The sequence below is a fragment of the Manis javanica genome, chromosome 10 (assembly GCF_040802235.1).
Source record: "Manis javanica isolate MJ-LG chromosome 10, MJ_LKY, whole genome shotgun sequence".
NCBI classification, from domain to species: Eukaryota; Metazoa; Chordata; class Mammalia; order Pholidota; family Manidae; genus Manis; species Manis javanica.
The window spans coordinates 110,944,636-110,965,142 of record NC_133165.1 but is presented as its reverse complement, the minus strand read 5'-3'; the positions used below and the strand labels follow the sequence as shown (position 1 = coordinate 110,965,142).

Below are 20,507 nucleotides of genomic sequence, written 5' to 3'. Positions count from 1 at the left end.
GTTCCCCCCGGGGCTGTGAGGGGAGTAGTCAGAGGTGACCCAAGTGGTGGGGACTTCGGGTGGGGCGACAGCACAGGCAAAGGCCCGGAGGCACTGGCCTCATGGACTGCGCCCTCTGCGGTCCCCTCGTCCTGCTCCTAACGGACTTTGAGTGCATGTTTACGGGACGTGGGGCACTCCGGGAAGTGTTCCTGTGCCCCCCTGATTCCTTCAGAAGCAGGGGCTGGGAGGCTTTCCTCTCAGGCCAGGGATGTAGACAACTGAGCAGCCTCCTTCCTTGTGAAGAAGACAGAGGTGCGGCCCTGCAGAACTGGGGGCCATGGGGCTTGGCCACCTCTACACCAAGTCACTTCCCGTGTGGGGCCCCACCACGTGGGACTGAGACATCCAGAAACCATAGGTTGGGCATATGATCCACAGACCCAGAAGAGAAGAGGCCAGCCTCTAAGGGAGGACAGGCCAAGAGTGCACAGCCTCCCTGCCCCAGGGCCACTGCACCTACTGGGTGCCTGCTCTGGTGAAGGGCCAGGCTTGCCTCACCTGCCCCTCTCTCCTTGCTGTGAGCTCTCTCTTCCCTCCCGGCAAACTCTCCAAGTTCCCCTTTGGGCTTTTGGAAATAGAAGTCAGGATGTCTGCAGCACCACTCAGGGAAAACCATACACCAGCCCCGCGGCAAGGAGGCAAGTTGTGCTAAGAAGAGAGGAGGTCAAGAACAGGAGGCCCGAACACATAGAGATAATGGATCCAGGTCTTAACCGAGCTTCACACACATGTGGGGAGCTGCGTGGGAATTTACAATGGTGCAGCCGCTGTGCAAAACAGTGCAGATGTTCCTCAAGAAATGTAACGTGGAATTATCATGCAATCCAGCAATTCTACTCCTAGGTATATACCTGAAAAACTGTGAGCAGGGGCTTGAACAGATACTTGCACACCATGTTCATAGCAGCATTACTCATAATAGCCAAAGGCAGAAATGACCCAGGTGTCCACCAACAGGTCAATAAAGTGTGGCCTATCCATGCAGCGGGACATCATTCAGCCTTAAAAAGGGAGGAAGTTCTGACATGTGCTACAACATGGATGACCCTTGAGGACATCATGTAAGTGAAATAAACCAGTCACAGAAGGACAAATGGCCATATGATCTACTTACATGTAGTGCCCAGGGTAGTCAAGTTCACAGAGACATAAAGTAGAGTGGGAGATGCCAAGGGTTGGGGGAGGCAAGAGGGGGCATTAGTGCCTAATGGGGACAGAGTTTCAGTTTGGAAAGATGAAAAGTTCTGGAGATGGATGGTGGTGATGGTTGCACAGCATTGTGGATGTCAATGCCACTGACATGTTCACTTAAAAATGGTAAATTTTGTAGTATGTGTTATGTGACTAGTTGTTTTTTTTTTTAAAGCAGGGAGCCGAGAGTCCGCAGAGTGTGGAGACAACCTGGAGTTGTGAGGTTTCTCAATATGGTGACACCCAAGCTGGGCCTCGAAGGGTGAAGAACAAGGAGCCCAGGGAAGGGAGGAGGAGGGGGGCTGCCAGCCGGGAGGTCCTGCCGGTCAGTGGGTGGGGCCCTGAGCGCTCAGGGCCTGGAAGCCCCAGGGCGCCCAGAACAGGGTGGGCGGGCAGAGGGGGATGGGTGGTGTTTCCTGTTGGTCCCTCCCAGACCCGACACAGAGTGAGAATGAATTGCAGGGGCAGCACTTGCAGGGAGGCCATGAGCCGCCCTTCCAGGAGGGCCAGGGCAGGCATGCCAGGGCGCATGGGCTGGGGGTGGGCCCCCCTCTGCCGCTGGGCAAGTCGCCTCCCCTCTCTGATAGGCTGGCAGATGTAGCAAATAAGAATTTGAATTTCACATAAACAACAGATAACCTTTTAGTGTAAATATTGCATGGGACACCTTACACTAAAATATTATTTGCAGGTTATCTGAAATTCAAATTTAACTGTGCATCCTATTTTATCTAGCAATGCTACTCCCTGAGGGGTGATGACGCCTTTGCATGGCTGTCTCCTCTCCTCCAGGGCTTTGCTCACATGACTCCTCCCCTGTGAGGCCTTCCCTGACCACCCCGGTGGAAGGACCCACCCCCGCCCAGTCACCCCTGTCTCCTCACCTGCTCCACTGCCTTCCTGGCACTCAGGCTCTGAAACTGAGCCTGCTCATGTGTGTTTGCTGTTTATTACTTGTCTCCTGCTCTGAGATGCAGGCTCGTGGGTGCAGGGTCCTGTCACTCTAGTCTCCCCGGCACCTAGCACAGGCCTAATGCATAGTAGGTGCTCAACAAATACTTACTGAAAGATGAAAAGGAAACCTCCTGGAGGGGCAATCAAGAAGGGGAGCCAGAGGGTATGCGTGAGTTGGGGGCACTGGGCATGTCCTGGTTTTGCCTACCACCTCCTCTCCCAGTGGTGACTTGTCCAGTCTCCTCTAAGTCCCAGGGCAGGCTTCTGTCAGGGGACAGAGCTGCCCTCAGCCCGTCCAGACATGGGACCTGCAGTTCTACAAAGCCACCCCTCCCTACAGGCCCAGACTCCTGTCCACAGATTCCCATGGCAGCCGGTTACCATGGCAACAGCAATAGGAGGTCACAGCGCTGGAAACCAGAGGACGCCTCCCTCCTGGAACACCACCATTGAGTCAGAATCTAATTTTCATTACAGCCATAATAGTTGTTTTGCATAATTGTACATATATTAATACCTAACATGCCAGTATTTATTTGGTTAAAATTCATGAATTCAGGTCTAAATAAAAAGTGCTGATGGCTGAAGTTCTTCATTCTCTTAAAATGTTCTTGGGCTTTTTTTTCAGTCTGTCTCTCTCCTTGGCCACAACTTGCTTTTAATCTCATTATTACAGGCGATGGGGAGGAAAACAAAGCAGGACTCTGCTCCCCAGGGGCCAGCAGCCTCAAAGGGAGATGTGGACACTGGCTCCCTGGCTGGGCAGAGGCAGTGCGGGTCCCACTCACCCCTGGCACGACCGCCCTGGGTGACCCAGAGCACACCATGCCACCTCTCTGGGCGTCAGTTTCCTCAGGTAAAAAAATGAGGGAAGGGCTTAGATGGTCTTTAAAATCCCTTCTGCTTCCAAAACACAGGCATGTAGCTGACATTTGCTGAGGCTCAGTGTGGCACCAGGCTCTGGGCTGGGAAGAGGGACTATGGTCCCTGCGCTCAGGCTGGGACTCAGTCAAGGAACAAAGCCATGGGGCAGTCAGGAAGGCTTCCTGGAGGAAGTGACATTTGACCTGAGATCTGAGGGATTAGTAAGAGCCAGGGGAAAGGGAGAAAGAGAACAGGTGAGGTTAGCCGGTGGGCCTGGCCCTCCAGGACACTGGGAGCAGTCACAGGTGTTTGGGGCCAAGGAGGTGTTTAGGCAGAGCTGGGACAGAGTGTGGAACAGGGGCCCAGATACTCGTCCAAGGGGCTGCTGCCACCTGACCTGTGTCCCCCCAGCACTGGGCATGCCTGAAGCTGGGCATGGGCACAGTGGGTAGGGTCCATGCACACAGTTCTGGGCAAGGACAGCCGAGGAGGGGCCTGACCCCAAGGATCCTGTGAGAACAGGGAGGCAGTGCCAGCAGGAGCAACGGCTGGCAGAGGGGCCTCAGGAAACAGGGCAGCAGTGGGCGGGGCTGGGGGGGTTCTAGTTGAGGGGTCAGGACTATCTCGAGGGCAACCCAGGCCCCAGGGAGGTGAGTGGGTTAGGTGTGCCTGGTGGGCACAGGCCACTGGTTGCTGGGGGCTGTGGATGGGAGGGTTGGCCCTGGGGGGGAGGTCTGTGACAATGCAGGGCCATCGAGGTAATGAGCCCTTAGCCAGCAGCAGCCTGGGGTGGGGAGGTAGGGGGGAGAGTGGAGGGGGATGGGAGGGGGGCTCACAGGAGGCAGAAGCACAGGCTTGGCGGGGGGCTGATGGGGAGGAGATGGGGGAGGAATTCCAGGCAGGGCCCCGGTTTCCAGGGGGGGATGGGAATGGGGAGGCAGTGTCAGAGTTTTGGACCCATGGAGTCCGAGGTCCTGGGGGAGGAGTCCAGCAGGTCTGTCTGGAGGGGCTGGAGCTGCGGGTCTCCACGGGGAGCCAGGGTTTGATGGGGACTTCTCAGCTATACGATCCGCAGCTGGGTGGATGCACCAGGCCTCTTGGGAAGGACCGAGGCTCCGGATGTGGAGCCAGCAGGTCCTGGGCCGCACCCGGGTTCGGGCTCCAGCCTGCTCTGTGGAGCCCGTCCTCCTCTGCTCCCTCGTCAGGAAATGGGGGCAAATCCTCCTCTGGGCTCGTGTAGACTGAGGCCCTGTACCAGGTGCTGCGACACCCCAGGTTTGAGCTCCCTCCCTGCCCCCACTGCTCTGCCTACAAAGGGGTCCCCCGTGAGGCACCTGAGCAGGGCAAGCCTGGTGCTCTGAGCAGTCCTGCACCCAGATCGGGTCACATCCAGAGTGGCTGCACCTGGCCAGGGGCCTCGATGGCTGCAGTGATTTTCCTGTTATCTCCAAGAGCTGCAGTGGCCACCAGACGGGGACCATATGGCAGAAACAGGGAACACAGGGTGCCAGGACAAAGGGTGACAGGACGCAGGGGGCCTCAGTTCACCCCATTGTACGCAGTGGCCAGGACCTCAGACAGGGCACCTGACATCCCCATGCTCCTGCCCTGGCCATGCCCCTGAGGATAGAAAGGACATGCAAGGAGGACAGAGGCCCAGATGAGGCTGGTGGGAACCAGGCGGGCCTCACGCCACAAGTGTGGCCATTCTACTCTCACAGCCTGTCGATGTCCAGGTGTCAGTCTCTGGACCCCTCTGAGCCTCGTGCCTCATCCTGAAGGAAAGTGATGCGAGCCACCCTTCTCGGGACAAAGCTGGAGGGGCTTAGCCAGGGGCAAGAACCCCAGGCTGTGCTGCATGCGCAGCAGTCACCCCCTGCTCCCCGCACGTGCACAGCAGCTTCCTGGGGTGCTTTCTCCCTTTCTGTTGTCAGGCCGCCCTCCAGACGGCTCGCCCCTAGTCCTGTAGCCCAGAGTTCAGGCCTGGCCAGTCAGAGCGTGGCACCTCCATGGCATGCACCCAAGTCAACCAATGAGATCCCATGGACTTTGCCAGCTTTCATTCATCTGGGGATGAGCAGATGTAGAAGAGAGCAGAGCCAAGAGGTGGAAAGAGGCTATGACCTGGTGACAGAGTTGGAGCCCTGATCAACTGCGCAGGAAGCTAACCCCACCTCTGGGCTTTTTAGCTACTTGAGCCACAGGAAGTTATTTCTTCTTGTTTCTTTCTTTCCCCCCTCCCTTCCCGAGTTCACTCGCAGAATGTTGCCTTTACTCTAAAGCTCATTTAAGTTCGGGTTTTGTCCTTTGCAGCCAAGAGTCCCAATAATACCCATAATATGAATTCAGCAACATTGCCAAAGGTGAGTAGATTATCGTTCCCGTGTTACCTCTCACCCAGGCCCAGCATCTTAGCTACAGAACCAGAGGGTGAGAGCCAGCCCCTGCCAGCCTGGCAGACCCTGACCCATGCCGCAGCCATGAGAGGGCCTTCCTGTGGGGCGCTTTTCTAGGTCCCAGACACCCCAAGCCCCACAGCCTGAGCATAACGGAGAACACATACCTATCCCACCCCTAGGGAATCCCCCAGCTCAACACCCACCCTGCTGGGGAAAGAACAGCACAAACACAGAGAATTCTGAAATAGGCTTTGGGTTTTTATTCAAAACAACACTGGTGGCAGCTGCCACTTGGTTTCTCTATGCCTGGGCCATCTGGGCCAGCAGGGACCAGTGCCATCAGCAACTAGGAGGGAAGTCCATTCACACCATAGAAACTGTACAGGGACTGGGAGTGTGAGAGTCATAGCAGCAGAGCCAGGCCAAGGGCTGCCTGGAGGAGGAGGTCTCCGCCTCCCCTCCAGGCCCCAGCTCAGCCCAGGTCCACCAGGAACACTGATTATTGCACAAAGACAAAAAGAGTGTGTATCTGGGCTAAACAGTGGCTGCAAAGCCTCAAGCCCTTACAAAGCGCAGCAAAGGGGGCCGGAGGTGGCCCTGGAAATGGCTCCAGGGGAAGGATTTGGGGGCAAGACAGGCAGACAGGCTGATACCGTGCACTGGGGTCGCCTGGTGCAGGAGGCCCGATGAGGAAAGCAAGAGGGTTTGGCTGGGGTAGGCCACGGCCCTGTCTGGTCTTAGGCCCATCTGCGTGGCTGCCAAGGTGTCAGCCAGCCATCACTCTGCAAACCCCTGCCAACATGGCCTGGGATGTCTGGCACCAGGGTCCCCACTCTTCCCAGGGCCAGGCCCATGTGGGTTAGGGTAAGTTTGTGCTTTTGTGATGGACAGACCACAGGACCAGGGAGGGCAGAGGGGCCATTCACCCGGCCCTTATCCATTTGGCTTGTCCTGGCCAATCACAGCTCCCCAGCACCCCGCCCCCACAGCCCACAGGAACAGGCCAAGTACCTGAGAGGCCAAATACTTGGCGTCCTCTGAGAATGAGTGCCATTTCTCCACGGTTCCTGGGACAAAGCTTCTCTCCTCTATGCTCAGCTAGACATGCCCTACTCTGTCCCACCTGGCCCCTTTGTCTTGGGCCACTCCTTTGCCTAGACGGCCCTCCCCATATGTCTGCTTGTTCCGGGGCCACCAAGTTCAGGGCAAAGGGATGGTTTCATGTCAGACACACTGGAACGTGTTCCCTGCCCAGCCACTTACAACCACTGGTCTGTGTGTGGAGTAGCTGTGCACACCACTCAGGGCTGCCATGTGGATTAAACAGGATCCCTGGGCCCTGAAAACAGAAGCTGCTGGCTAGTATCGGATGTCCTGACCCTCCCTCCACGCGGTCTTCCCAGGCCCCACAGCCCCTCTTCTGGGCTCCAGCACACATCCCTCCAGGGACATGTTGACATGTACAGCTCATGTGTGTGCTGCTCGGGCCAACGCAGCCCTGGGAGGGCACCCGCATAACAGAACAGCTCAGCAGGGAAGGCAGGCCTGTACAAGGGGCTGACTGAGAGCCCACCTGGGACAGGAGGCGACGAGACCCAAGGTCTACCCACTTCCCAAGGGGGAGGGCCCAGCAGGTCCCAAACCCTGGAGGCTGCCACCCGGGGAGCCCAGTGCCTGGGTATCACCTCAGTACCCTCCCAGCAGCCCCATCTGCACTTCTGGGTGAGGAGAGGGGAGCCCCAGGGGCACAGGTCTGACGGCCATGACAACTCCACAGTGCCAGCAGAGGCCCCAGGCCGCGCTCTGCCTTCTGAATCCACACCTATGTGCACAGGGCGGGCTTTTTCTCATTCCAGACACGCAGGTGCTAGCCCCGTGAAGCATCCCAGCCTCTTTGCTGCCAGTGTCCTGAGGGACTCCAGGCTGGCCATGTCACCTCTCCAGATCTCAGTTTTCTCGTGTGTAAAGTGAGCATGACTCCCTCCCCAGCCCTCTATACCGGCTCTTAAGGGAAGGGTTTTCCAGGTCATGAAGCCTAAGTCACTCATTACCTCCTCCCTTTGCTACAGCGTCCAGGCCCGCCCGGAAGGTACCCAGAGCCCATCCAAGCAGCCCATACCCATACCACCCATCAGCACACCCCAAAGCCAAGTTCTTAAGGTCAGGGCCTGGGAGTATGGACAAGGCCCACCTTGATGGGGCCCAGCCAAAACAATCTGAGATCTTGAGAAGGCAAAGGGCCTGGTTATCACCGAGGCAGTGTGTCCCAGACGTGTGGCATCTCGCAACCCCCCACCCAGCCTGTCCAGACTGCCCGCGCCACAGGCTCTCAGTCTTTCCTAAACTGACCTTCAGTCCACTGACTTTCAAAAACAGCCTTGACCAAAGTAATGTGCCTGTGACATCATGGGTTTGATGCACTGGGTGTTTTTTCCTAATATATACTGTAACAAATGCCTAACTACTCAAATAAAAAATACCCATCTTTGAACACAGTTGGGAATGTGGGTAAGAGGGACTGGTCCCAAGACCCAGGCAGGTGCCCCCACCTCTGCTTAGAACCCTGTCAGATCTGCTTTATCCTGAACCCCTTCGGAGGGGCCAAGTTGCTCAGGGGGCCAGGGAGTTGAGTGGGGGGTACAATTTCCCAGAATGGCCAGGCTCAGGGCCTACCTTGAGAGTAAAGGTAGTGAGTGGCCATGCAAGTGACCACCAGAGCCCAGGGCACCTCGGGGCAGCCTGGCCAGCACAGAACAGGCTTGACCTCCAAGCGCCTCACAGCCTGTCACTGCCCATCATCCTTCCTCTTTTCCTGCTGCCTCATTCCTGCCCTCAGCCTTCTGGGGGCAAAGCCATGGCAGACACCTGCCCCTGGAAGTGCCCACTGGGACCCAGACCTCAGCTGGGGCAGAGCCCCTGCCCAGCTTGGAGATGCCCTCTACCCCCATCTCTACCCTAAGAAAATACAACTTCCCCACCCCAATTTTTCTAAAGAAAGACATCTAACTGGTTGGCTAAGAGAGTTTATGTGCTCTGGGACGTCTACAAAAGACTGTTTACAACAACTAGACAGACAGGAACAAGACAGACACCCTAATACGGGAGGTGGGGTCTTAGCAGCGTTTCTTCTTTAAAGGGAAAAAGCACACCCTGGGCCCTGTGTGCTGCAGGACCTTCGGAGGCCTGAGAGCCTTCTCCAAGCTACTCGCCGCCCAGGGAGACGCCTACAAGCATGGCTGCCAACACCCCAGCTGCCCCCGGTGGGTCTGGCCTGAGCCCTAAGCCTCAGGCATAAGCTCTGTCGGGGCCCTGGCCCACACTCCCCAACTTTAGCACTTTCTGGAAGTCATAAGCTCTCAGTAAAAAAAATAAATAAATATATATGTCTGTCTCTCTCTATATGCATATATATGTACATGTATATGCATGGGAAGGACCGCCGCTGGGCCACGGCGGGCCGCGTCTGGGCCTTGGCCGACCCAGACCGTGCTCGGCCCCGGCGTCCGGGCGTCCCGGCGCCGGCTGGCCCCCGTGCCATGCCCGGGTTGTGGACGAAGTATTGCTGTCTGCCCCCTGGCTCCTGAGGTAAAAGACGGTGAGACGGGGCGGGCGGGCGGCGCTGCCCCCGGGCCCTCATCTCTTCCTCTTGCTGGCAGCGTCTCCCGTTCGCAGGTCCCCGGGGGGCGGCTGCGGCTCGGGCGCCAGGGGGCCCCGGCCCGCGGTCGGCTCGGCCGGGCCCCGCGGGTCCTTGCGGCGGTCTGCGGCCCAGGGGGGGCTCCGGGCCGGGCCGCGGGGCTCGGGGGCGGCGCGGCGGCGGCCGTGCGCGGCCGCCAGGCTGCTGGTGCTGCCGAACCTCCGGGCGGGCGGGAGGCCGGGCGGCGGGGGCGGCGCGCAGAAGAGGGAGGTGAGCGAGAGGCTGCTGAGCGTCTCCGGGTGCTCGCCGCCCGCGCCGCCCCGGCCGCCCGCGCCCTCCTCGTCCGAGGGGTCCATGGAGTCGTGGTGCGTGCAGCCCGGGCTGGTGGAGCCCCCGCTGCTGTGGCTGCGCTGGTGCGCCCGCAGCCCGCGCCGGCTGAACAGGCCCCGGCCCCGCAGGCTGAGCCGCCGGCGCGCCGCGGGCGACAGGCCGGCCCGGGGCCCCAGGGGCGCAGGCGGCCCCAGGGCGCGCCGCGGACTGTCGCTCAGGGTCAGGCTGTCCTCCAGCGTGGTCTGCAGGCTGCCCGCCGAGCTGCTGCGGCTGGCTTCCAGGGACGTGTCGCTCCCTGTGGCCTGCGGGGAGGCGACAGGGGATGGGGGCCGCCCGGGGTCCCCCGGCCTTGCCCCTCCAGCAGCCGTCCCATCCAGTGACACGGAGGCACGTGCAGCCCCTCCAATCCCTCAGACACTCCCTTCCGAAAGCACCCAGGGTCCCACTGCTCCCCAGCACCTCTGCCACGCCAGCACCCACCCGGCGTCTGCTGGCTCTGACGGTGGTCCCCACAGCTGGGCTCTCCACCCAACCCGACTCCCAGGTCCTCAGGAAGCAGCCAGGGTCATGCTGCTCCAGCAGTCAGCCCCTGGCCTGAGGGCCGCACCCACCTGGGACCTCACCTCCCACCAGCCTCCCCTCGGATCCTCCTGCCCCCGGCCCCAGGACCCTCCGCAGCCTCTACCCCAACTTCGGCTCCGGCCTCTGCTTGGGAAGCTCTTCCCCAGATAACCACATGCTTCAACCCTCACTGCTTCCCCAGCCCCCGCTTGAGCTGCCAGCACCCCTGCTTCCTCCATAGCCTTCCTGTGCAATGTGCTCCCTAGCATGTGTCACTACCAAGTGGACTCCTTTTTATGCATGTATTTCAGTTTATCATCTCTCCTCCAAGACACCCACAACACACACTCTAAACACTAAACCGTAAACCCCCCGAGACAGGGCTTTTGTATTCTTTGCCTGCTGGAGCCTCTGAGCCAACATACAGCCTGGCACATATCTGGGGTCAACAGTTATGAATGAGCAAACACCCTGGGCCCAGCCCTGCTTCCACCGCATTGGAGGCAGGAACAGCCCCCACCTCTCTCTGGACCCTGGTCTCCCACCCACAAAATGGGACAGGTAAGACCCTCCATCCCCAGGCCTGCCCCTCTAACTCCACCTGGGACTTCAGGGCCCCACTTTGATATCCCCCAGCAGGGAAGCTCTCAGAGCCAGGAAGGTGCCCATACCTGCCGCAGGAGGGTGCAGTTGACACTCGGTGACCGCAGGGATGCCCAGGAGCCCTGCAGGGCGATCTTGGGGAGAGTCCCAGTGCCAGCCCCCTTCTCCTGTCCTTTCTGGCTGGCGGACACAGCAGGGTGGAAGAACTCAGCTGGCATGGGCAGGAGCGGGCTGGAGCCATCTGGAGAGAAGGGGCTTGGAGGTACCACTGGGGAGGGAGGAGAGGGAGCTAGGGAGCAGGCTCAGGCTGGTGCCCCTGGCAGGGGGCTCCAAACACATGCCCCCACTGGGCTGGCAGGGCAGGCAGGGGCTACACAACAAATTGGCTGAGGCTGTGAACAAGTCTCCCTCTCTGAGCCTTGGTGTCCTCATTGTGAAAGCAAGAAACACAGGGCCAGGCATGTGACTCCTAGGAGGATGGGCACTGGCACAGGCCCAGCTTTTGGAGCCACGAAGACCCAGGATCAAGGACCTAGGGCTCCGTCCTCTGTGAAACAGGGACCAGCTGTCCACCTCAAGGGGTGGAAAGGCTGTAAGAACCAGAGGCATCTGTGGAGCTCCCAGCCAGATCCAGGTGCACAGCAAATGCTCATTGTGGTCACCCCCAGGTGCTGACACCCCACAGGGTCCCGCCAGACCTGGGGGCCCAGTAGGACAACAGGGAGGATGGGCACTGCACTGGGTGGGCAGAGCAGACAGGGCTGCTGGATCCGCCTGGCCCGCTCCTCTGGGGACAGAGAGGGCCAAGGAGATGGGGAGGGAAAAGGAAGGCCTAGGCAGGTCTTAGGGGGCCAGCAATGTCTGCCCCCAGCCCCTCAGTGCCTCCTGGGAGGAGGACAGGGTGAAGGGCTTGGGGAGTATGTAAACAGGTACCCAAGGTGTCTGGGCAGCTTGAATGGCCCCAAGTAGGAGGATTCCTAGTCTATGTCATCTTATTATTTAAGGAAATGCAAATGAATGGTTAACTAAAGGGGAAAGGATTTTATGATTTCATTCCATCAGAATGACCCTTGGGTCCTTTGCCCTGAGTTTTGATTCAGGAAGGTGGGGGTCTTGGCACCTCAGCCATCATGTCAGTCAGAAGCTGTCAGCTTTAGTGGAAAGGCCACTCCACCCCCAGCTCTTGGAAGGCACTCCATGCCAGGCCTCCCAGAAGAGTGCTTGGGGTGGGTTCAGGGTCTTGGGGTCCCTCTTCTGCTGAGCTCCTCTCTGCCCCCCTTCCCCAGCCACTGCTGTGAAACCAGATTCCCACCACCCTCCTGGAGGACTGCTGGTGCAGGCGACCCAAGTCAAGGCCAGGTCAGCTTAGTCCTCTGTCCTTGTGCCTAGAGCCCAGCGACAAGCACAAGGCACAGACAGGATGCTAAGGATAGGGAAGAAGGGTGTCAGGACATTTTACAGAAGGGCCATTGAGGACATCAGGCTTTCTGTGATTCAACATCACCTCATGCGAAGATCTGTGAGATAAATTCCTCTCAAATTCAGCTCTAGAAAAAGACTTCAGTACTTTGGTATCTTTTCTTCTGCTTGATGAGAGCTGTGTGCCAACCTGTTCCCCTTTTCTCCACAGCTCCTAGGAAGCTCAGCATCAATCTTCTGTTAGACCAGGCTTCTGGTATAATTATTATTATGTCTCTCTGAATTATTTGGCTCTTGATATTTCATCATTGTTATATCAGGCCTAAGATTCCTATCTTTATTGTCAGTTATCCATCTGGTTCTTTCTAGACTTGATATAATAGTCTGGAATAATACCAAGGAAAAACCCAGCTCCCTCTGAGGTGCATGCCCAGGATCAGGGCTGTGGGGTGCTGGCAGGGCTCCCACCCCTCACCTTGGCTGCCCTCATGTTTCAGCCAGGACCGAACGGGGTTGAACGGGATTGCCTCCACCTCACATAGGAAGTCCTCCGGACCGGATGAGATAGCCGTGTTGGACAAGGGGAAGAGGCATTCACCTAGGTCTCCCACATGCATGGGCTCAGGTGGGTCTGGCTCACCCTGCATAGACAGGGAGGAAAAGGGGTTAGGACGGTGGAGAGGGGGCAAGGCTGAGCCCACTGCTCCCGCTCCACGGCTCTTCGCTCAGGCCCCTCTCACTGCCTGGAGTGGCCTTATCCACCTGCCAACAACTGTAATTTTCCAAAACCCAGGAGAAAGGTCCCCACTTCCAAGAAGCGCCTGGTTCAGACTCTGGCCCAAGGCAGAGCCAAGTCCAAGTTGGTGAAGGTGTCAAAAGACGACCCGTGTGGCTGTCAGGAACTCCCTGTGAGCATGGCGTTGGGCAGGTCCCTTCCCTTTGCTGAGCCTCAGTTTCCACATCCATAAATGAGAGACTGACCCCTCCCTCCTGGTCTGGCACCCAGCAGCCACCCAGCATTCCCTGGGCCCTGCCCTTCCCCAGCCCTGCAGTCCCAGAGGACCCTTCCCAGCAAGTCGTCAAGAGCTGCCTCAGTGGATCTCCTATGACCTGCTCTCTGAGTCCAGAATAAAACCAGACTACAACCGTCTAAAGCCAGCTAGGCCCCGAAGCTGCACCCTGCCATCCTGTGTGGTAGAGCAGTGCCAGGGTGCAGGGAGATGCAGGAAGTGGCTGAGGGCTGTAGGAGCTGTCGGCTGTCAGAGAGGGGATGGGGTGGGCAGGGAGCAGTGGGAAGATCCACTGCCCCAGCTCAGTCTTCCCGAACCGATGGAGGACGGCCCCAGGGGACAGTGCTGCCAAACCCAGGCCGCTCTGACGTTTAGGGGAGAGGCCAGGGACTGCCCCGCCCCCTCCACAGCTCCTCTCACACCCTGGCCTTGAAGTCACAAGCCCAGCAGCCGACCTCTCCGGCCTGAGGCTGCAGGATCACACAGGGGCCCTGGGGCCTGCCAGGCCTCCTCGGACTGACCCGCAGGGAGCAGAGGGCTGGCTTTCCTGCTCTGCCATCCCAAATGTGTGAGGTAAACAAGCCACCTCACTCCTTGGAGCCCCCATTTACTTAGTGTGAAATGGGACCAAGTCATCCCTAATTCCACAAGCTGGGGCACAGACTGAGTGCAAGTAAAGTGTCTGGCACACAGTAGGCACTTGCTCCTGATGTGACTCTCCCCCATTCTCTTCAGCCTCCCAGCCTCGCTGTGAGTTGGCCTGCCAATGGCAAACCCCACTGCTGCATCCACCAGACAAGAGATGAAAGCCCAGCACACAGCAGGTGCACCCAGAAGACACGGTGTCCTGGCTGGGTGGGCGATGCCAGCCTGCAGGGACAGACCTGCTTACCGGGAGCCCCCCAGGGCTGCTCACCTTGCTGTCTTTGGGGCCAAGCGGGCAGGCTGTGGGGTCCTCGAGACTGAGGTCATCACCCAGCAAGATGGACGAGGACCTGTCTGAGTTCAGGGAGAAGGCCTCCGTCTCGGCCAGCTGCACCTATGGGAAGAGGTGGCAGCCTCAAGTCCCCCCTGTGTCCTCCAGTAAGATGCTGGCTGGTGGGGCGAGAGGTCCAGAGGTCTGTTGAGCCAGGATGGTGTGCCCTCCCTGCAAGGGGGCCCAGCCTCCGCAGGGGGCAGGGAAAGCAACACGATGGTGTCAGCACCAGGAGAGTGCCAGGCCTGGGCTGGGCCAGAGGGCAGATGAGTGGCTGTGGTCAGTGAACCCCAAAGCTGGTCTACTTGCCCTCAGACCAAGTAGCCATTGAGGCTGGCCAGCATTAGCCAAGTTGGCGCAGCTGCGTCTCTGCCCCCACCAGGCTTCTCCCTCTGGCAGGCCCCCACCAGGCTGCATGCAGCCCCCACCGCAAGGTGCCAGGTGAGGTGTTGCTTACCTCCTGCTTGTCGTGACACCTCTTGCAGCCAGCGGGCGAGGAGTAATGGTGGAAGATGGAACCAGACAGGTTGTCAATGATGGTCAGCTCCCCCTCCAAGGAGTCCTTGATGATTAAAGAGACGCTGTCCAGCCACAGATTCTCCTAGGCGGACGGGGACGGGGTGGGGACAGGCGGGATTATCGGCTGGGTCCAGGGATTACAGGGTGGGCGAGGCACAGCTGCCCTCCCCGTTCTCTGTGCCTGTGGCCTGGGCCCGAACCCCCTGTCACAGGGTCACCCCTTCACCAGAGCTGAGCAGGGTGGGGTCCAAAACAACACAGACGAGGCCTCCTGGCCCAGCTGCCCCTCCAGCCCCATGGTGCCCTGCCTCCCTCATGCCCTCTCGGGACCCCACCTGGGCTGGAGAGTAGCAGCGCCGACACAGGGGGCCCTCGGCGTCACCCCCGCTGCCCGCCCCTCCTGGCTCTCGGCCGGGTGCCCCCGGGGAGCCGGCAGGGGGCCGCGGACCAGGGCCCAGGCCGTGGGCCATCTCCAGCTCGAGCTCGGCGTCCATCTCGGCTTCCTCCTGGGCCTCCTTGTTGCTGTCATCCAGGTGCTTCATGAGCACGGCCACCACCACGTTGATGAGCACGAACTGGGCCGTGAGCACGAAGCTGACGAAGTACAGCGGCGACACAAACTGCAGGCTGCTCAGGCAGCTGCGCTCGTCGTGTGTGCAGTCCCGCAGCGTGTCCTGCGCCAGCCGGGGCAGGGGACAGTGGTGAGGCCCAGGCCCCAGCTCTGTCCCCCATGAGCGCCTGCCTGTGCAGACTGTGGGCCAAGGAGCCTTCAGCAGGCACCGCAGCAGGCACCACGGCCTGGCACTGCAGGAGAAGGGACTGGAGTCCCTGGTCCTGGGCTTTGTGTGGGCCCCAGGTCCCCTCTGGCACTGGACAGAGTTGTGTCCTCTAGAATCTGAGCTCTGACCCCAGTGCATCATTTAGGGGTAGAAAGGGGACTCATCTGGCTTCATCTCCACCTCACTGGGCCTCAGGGTGCAGGGCAGTGCCCTCCATTTCTCGTGTACCCCCTCCTGAGTGCAGTGGGGCGCTGGGAAGACCAAGGCCCACCGGGATCAGCACCAGCACCTGTGGTCTCAGAAGCCAACCTGATTTCTTCCCCTCAACCCGCCCATAAGTACCTTCATGATCCCGTTCCAGTTGTCACCAGTGGAGACCTGGAAGAGCGTGAGGAAGGCCATGCCGAAGTTCTCAAAGGTGGCATGCCGGCTCATGCCCTCACAGGGGTTCTCGTCGTTGCAGACTGCAAGGAGACAGGAGAGCTCCCTGCACTGCCCGCCTGCACTGGGGCATCCCAGCCTCATCTCAGAATCCCCACTACAACCCTTGGAGGCGCGTGTGGACTGTGCCCAGCCCACAGATGGAGAAACTGAGGTTCAGGGAGATAGCACACAAACTGGGCCTCAGGCTCAGGGGCCTGCAGAGGATGGCTTGAGTGAGGGCCGGCCCCCAGGGGAGCTCCACTTTCTGGGTTGGACTCTGTGCAGGGCTGAGCTGGGCATGGGCCGGGCTGCCTTCAGCCTGTGCCCTGGCTGCTCTGCTTGCTGGGGTGGTGCTGGCTCAGAATGGGCACTGGCATGTGTGGCCTAAGGGGGCATCTCCAGGAGCTCAGACAGCTGGGGTGACCCAAGTCAGGGGTACCTGTCCAGGCTAGCACGCCTCAAAAGCTACCACCCACCCCAGTAGGGGGATGTGAATGGCTGAGGGTCACCCACCCATCCCCCTATGGGCCTGCTGTGGGGGCACCTCCCCAGTACACACCCTGATGTGACAGTTTGGGGGAGGGAACTCAGGCCTCCCACGCTGCCAAGGCCCTCCTTCATTCCTGTTCCCCCCCACAGGCCACCCCAGGCAGCTTCAGGAGGCACTCACCCAGCTTCCCGAACAGCTCCACGCCCAGGGCCGCGTAGATGAAGAAGAGCAGCATAAACAGGAGGCCCAGGTTGCCCACCTGTAGTGAGAGCATGTGGGGCTCGGCCGGGCCTGGGGAGGTTGCAGGCAGGGGACATGGGGCGCGGGGTGGGGGCACTGCTGGTCCCAGCAAAGGGCCAGCCTGAGTGTGAGGACAGCAGTAACATTCTACCAGGCTCTGTGTCCTCAGCTGCCACCCCCAAGGACCTGGAGGAGGCTGGGTCCAGCACAAAGCACCGAACGGTAACTAAATGCCCAAGGCTTTCCTATGAGCTGCCCAGTTTCAAGTGTTCATTTTAGGTTTAGGTAGATTGGCTGCCTCACTGCACACAACGATCTATCAATTGTCTTTCACTCCCATTCTTCAGATGAAGAAAGAAACATGCTGAGTGGTGAAGTAACTTCCCCTGGACCACACAGCTCATAGTGGGATTCAAACTCAGCAGGCTAGCCCCATGGCCTCTGCACACAATTGCTACTCCATATCCCTATGCGGGGTTAGCAAAGTCCTGTGGCTGAATGGAGCAAGGGAAGGAAGAACGCGTCAGCAATAATGCCTCAGCCTCCATGAAGCCTGCCTGGATCCCTCCAGGCAGACCGGGATGCAGTCTGACAGTGTGAGTTCACCAGTGGGTCCCTATCAGTGTCCTCTGCTGGTCTGGGAAGTCCTTGAGAGCAGGGACATGGCTGGATTCGGTCGAATCTGCCTCCTCAGGCCAGTCCAAGGCCTGGCCATGGAGACTGAACACAGAAATCCTGCAGGATTGTCCCCAGAAGCTTCCTGCAAACCCAGCCACCCCCGTCCCACAGCTCCTGTGGGAGAAAAACGTCCCAGATTATAAAGCTATTTTAAAACTATCCACACTGGATAGATGGTCTCCATGCTGGAGACTGCCTTTAACTCATGCTATGGATAAGAAAAAGCTAAACACATTCTTGCCCTAGACATGAAATATCTCCTAGAATGCTCAGAAGGCCTGCATGAATGGAATCAGAGGGTGTCCACAATAGTCGCTGTAAAGGAACCATGTTAATCACAGACCCAAATGTTTCTCTGCCCCAGAGGAGGGTTTCCTTCCAAGCTGTTTTACAATCACACAGATAGTGTCTGACTACACAATGCTGTTTATTAATGGGAGAATTTGCTGAGCCCCTACCAGGTGAGGTGAGGTGTGAGGCTGGCAGCTGAGATGGAGGGGGCATGGCCTTGGCCCTCACAGACCCTGGGTAGGCCCAGGTCAGCAGTGTTTCCTAACCAGGTCGACCTCACCTCTCCTTCAGTATCCCCTGCGCCCTCAGCACCCCCTGGAGCCTGCCTGGCTGCAGAAGCCTCCTCACTGACACCCCCACTTCCAGCCTCCCTCTCTCATCCGTTCTCCTCTGGTCACCAGAGCAACCTCTAAAAGGCAGCTCTGCTTGAGGCGTTCCTTGTCCAGAACTCCCGTGGCGCCCCTGCCCACAGGATAAAGCCCAAGTTTGCTGTCCTGGTATTGAAGGCCTTTGTGGCCTAGCCCTGAGGACCCCCTCTCAGCCTGATCTTCCAACTTCCAGCCACAGGGAAAACAGACCCTTTTTGCATATTCTGTTCCCTCTGTAGGGAAGACCCCCTCTCTGTCTGCCTGACAAATACCTTCTCCCCACTCCTCAAAGCCCAGGTCATGGGTCACCTCCTCTGAGTTGCCTTCCCTGATGCTTCCACCCTTGGCATGAGGCACAGCCTGATGGGAAGGGGTCAAAGTATCATTTTCATAGCATTTTACACAGAATGAAGGAAATGTCCAGCATCCATATGACAGCATCTCAGGGTTATATGGGTCCCAGGGTCAGAACATGAGGAAGGGGAGAGGGTAGGGAGGTCAAGGAGGCAGCCCATCCTCAACAGACCTTCATATGGCACTCCTGTGACCTGGGTCCTATTTATCACTTTATAAGCTTTATTTATTTTAAACATTACAAAACCCTTTGAGATAAGCACTATTATCATCCCATTTCACAGGCAAGGAAGTTGAGGCACAAGTAGTAGTCACATGACCAACGTCGCAGAGTGGCTTGAGGCCAGGCTCCGACCTACTTCCTGTCTGCATATCCCCACACCCAGTGCTTACCCCCATCTTCCACTTAAAAAATTCCTTGAGGGGATTTAACACTAAAAAACCCCACATCTCTTGGAATAAACATCCTTGCCTTCCATCCAGACCTGATGAGAACCATGTCACTTTCCCTTTGCTACTGGGTTGCTGGGAAGCCCACACCACACTCAAGAACAAAACTCACTAGTATGCTTAGCACAGGCCCTGAGAAATTCAGCTTTGCTTCCACCTTTCCTGGGCTGTTAATCTTTTATCTTCATTTGTATCATGTTGTATCTGTGTCTTTTATTTAAAGATGCCTTTTAAAGCTCTTTAAGACTAGATGAGTCATGAATAAATGAATGTGCATGAGGCTCACCTCAGAGAAGAGACCAACCTGAGGGCAGGGAGACAGGAGCCTTAAGTAGTCAGGAGAGGGGGAAGGAAAGGACTGGGATTACAGCACTCCCAGGAGGATGAGAGATGTGCCCCCTGTGACCCTGACCCTATCTACTTCCACTGACCAATGGCATGCGGTGGGGGTGGGGAGAAGCTTACTTCCCAGGGTTCCCACCCAGGTCAGGTCTCATGCTGTTCCCTCCTCTAATGTCATATCTGAACACATATATCCACATCACCACCTCTTTCTGCCAAGCCACCCTACAAAATCAAGCTCAGAGTACCCTGATGCCTTCCCTGACTTCCCCGGGGGAGTGGCAGGGCCCTCCCCTCTCTCCAGCATGTCTTAGGCTCCTCCCTACATTGATCTGTCTTCCCCACAAGCCTGTTGACTCTGAGGGCAGAATGTGGGTCCTCGGTGCCCAGCACAGGGCTAGGTACAGAGCACGTGCTGGCAAGCACTTGGTGAACTCCGGAGGAAAGAGGCAGAGGGGACCTTTCCTTCTCTCACAGCCCCTGGCTCAACATGCTTCTCTGGCTACGGGATTCTGCCCTGGCTCTGGGCAGGTTTGGAGAGAAGGGAAGTCTTGGCCTGCACCTTTGCCCAGGGCCCAGCACGACATCAATAACAGCCAGGGTGGCTGCCAGAGGGACTGGATCTTACCTGGGGCAGAGCTTGCACCACCGTGTCCAGCAGGGCCCGCATCCCCGTGGCCATCTTCAACAGCTTCAGCACTATGGACAAGACCCAGCCCGTTCCCCTCAGCCCAGGCCAGTGGGGATGTGTGCGTACACGTGTGTGCACATGGGTAAATGCGGAAGAAAAGTGAGAAATGGAGGAGCGTGTAAGCAAAGGGGACGGCTCTGTGATGCCACACTTCAAGAATGTGGGTGCAGCTGAATGGGGTGTGCCCAAAAATACGTGTGCACCTGTGGACATTGGTGTAAAAAATTCCAAGACAATGAGGACACTCACAGTGGGAACGGAGGGACATAAAGCATGTGAGTGAGCACACAATTCACAGCCAGGAGGGAAAAATGGCTGAGCAGCAAATGCCCACGTCTCTCACTTTCCTCTGGGCACCAGTTTTCCCTGCTTCTCCTCAGCCCTCCCACCTCAGAATCTGGAGGCAATAGGCAGATGTAGGTAGAACAGCAAGAGGTACCTGGTTGAGAACTGAGCAGGGGGCTTTTATAGGAAGTGCAGGGGCAGCCCTAGGGAGAGAATGAGCTTCGAGGAGAGGCAGGGATTTTAAGAAGCGTTGGACAACGTGCGTCCCAGCCACAGTGCTGGAGACATGCCAGTGAGGAACTAGAATTACTTCCCAGGTTCTTCCCAGCTTCCCTGGGTCCTTTCATCCCAGCCTGAGACTGGACCACATGGGGCATGGTGTTACAAGGAGGCAGGGCTGCAGTGCGCTGTACAGAGCTGTGGAGGGGGGCACGTGAGTGTGTACACACAGGGTGTGGGTGTGCCTCAGGTGTGTGCTCTCCCGGCTCCTATTCTCCCAGATCAACAGGAAGCCCATCGTGCCTACATGCCCCTCTCCCTGTTGCCCCCATCCCACTGCTGGGGCTCTCCCTGGGTGATGAAGGGTCCCATCCTACCCCTGCCTGTCCCCACCT

At 58.2% G+C, this 20,507-nt stretch overlaps 1 protein-coding gene across 3 annotated transcripts in view; it reads right to left on the bottom strand.

The window, feature by feature from the left end:
- Window positions 1-5,694: 5,694 nt before the first annotated feature.
- The window catches only part of CACNA1I (calcium voltage-gated channel subunit alpha1 I), a 112,241-nt gene continuing 97,428 nt past the window's right edge, over window positions 5,695-20,507 (bottom strand). Inside the window, exons 29-37 of one of the 3 annotated variants that reach the window (XM_037006920.2) lie at window positions 19,546-19,616; window positions 16,375-16,453; window positions 15,624-15,745; window positions 14,838-15,176; window positions 14,441-14,584; window positions 13,924-14,046; window positions 12,473-12,638; window positions 10,647-10,846; window positions 5,695-9,716 (exon numbers count right to left, since the gene is read on the bottom strand). In XM_037006920.2, coding sequence (XP_036862815.2) covers window positions 9,084-9,716; window positions 10,647-10,846; window positions 12,473-12,638; window positions 13,924-14,046; window positions 14,441-14,584; window positions 14,838-15,176; window positions 15,624-15,745; window positions 16,375-16,453; window positions 19,546-19,616 — 1,877 coding nt within the window. In that variant the 3' untranslated portion in view covers window positions 5,695-9,083. The remainder of the gene's footprint in view (window positions 9,717-10,646; window positions 10,847-12,472; window positions 12,639-13,923; window positions 14,047-14,440; window positions 14,585-14,837; window positions 15,177-15,623; window positions 15,746-16,374; window positions 16,454-19,545; window positions 19,617-20,507) is intronic. The other 2 variants (XM_073213901.1, XM_073213900.1) reach the window with 2 other exon arrangements.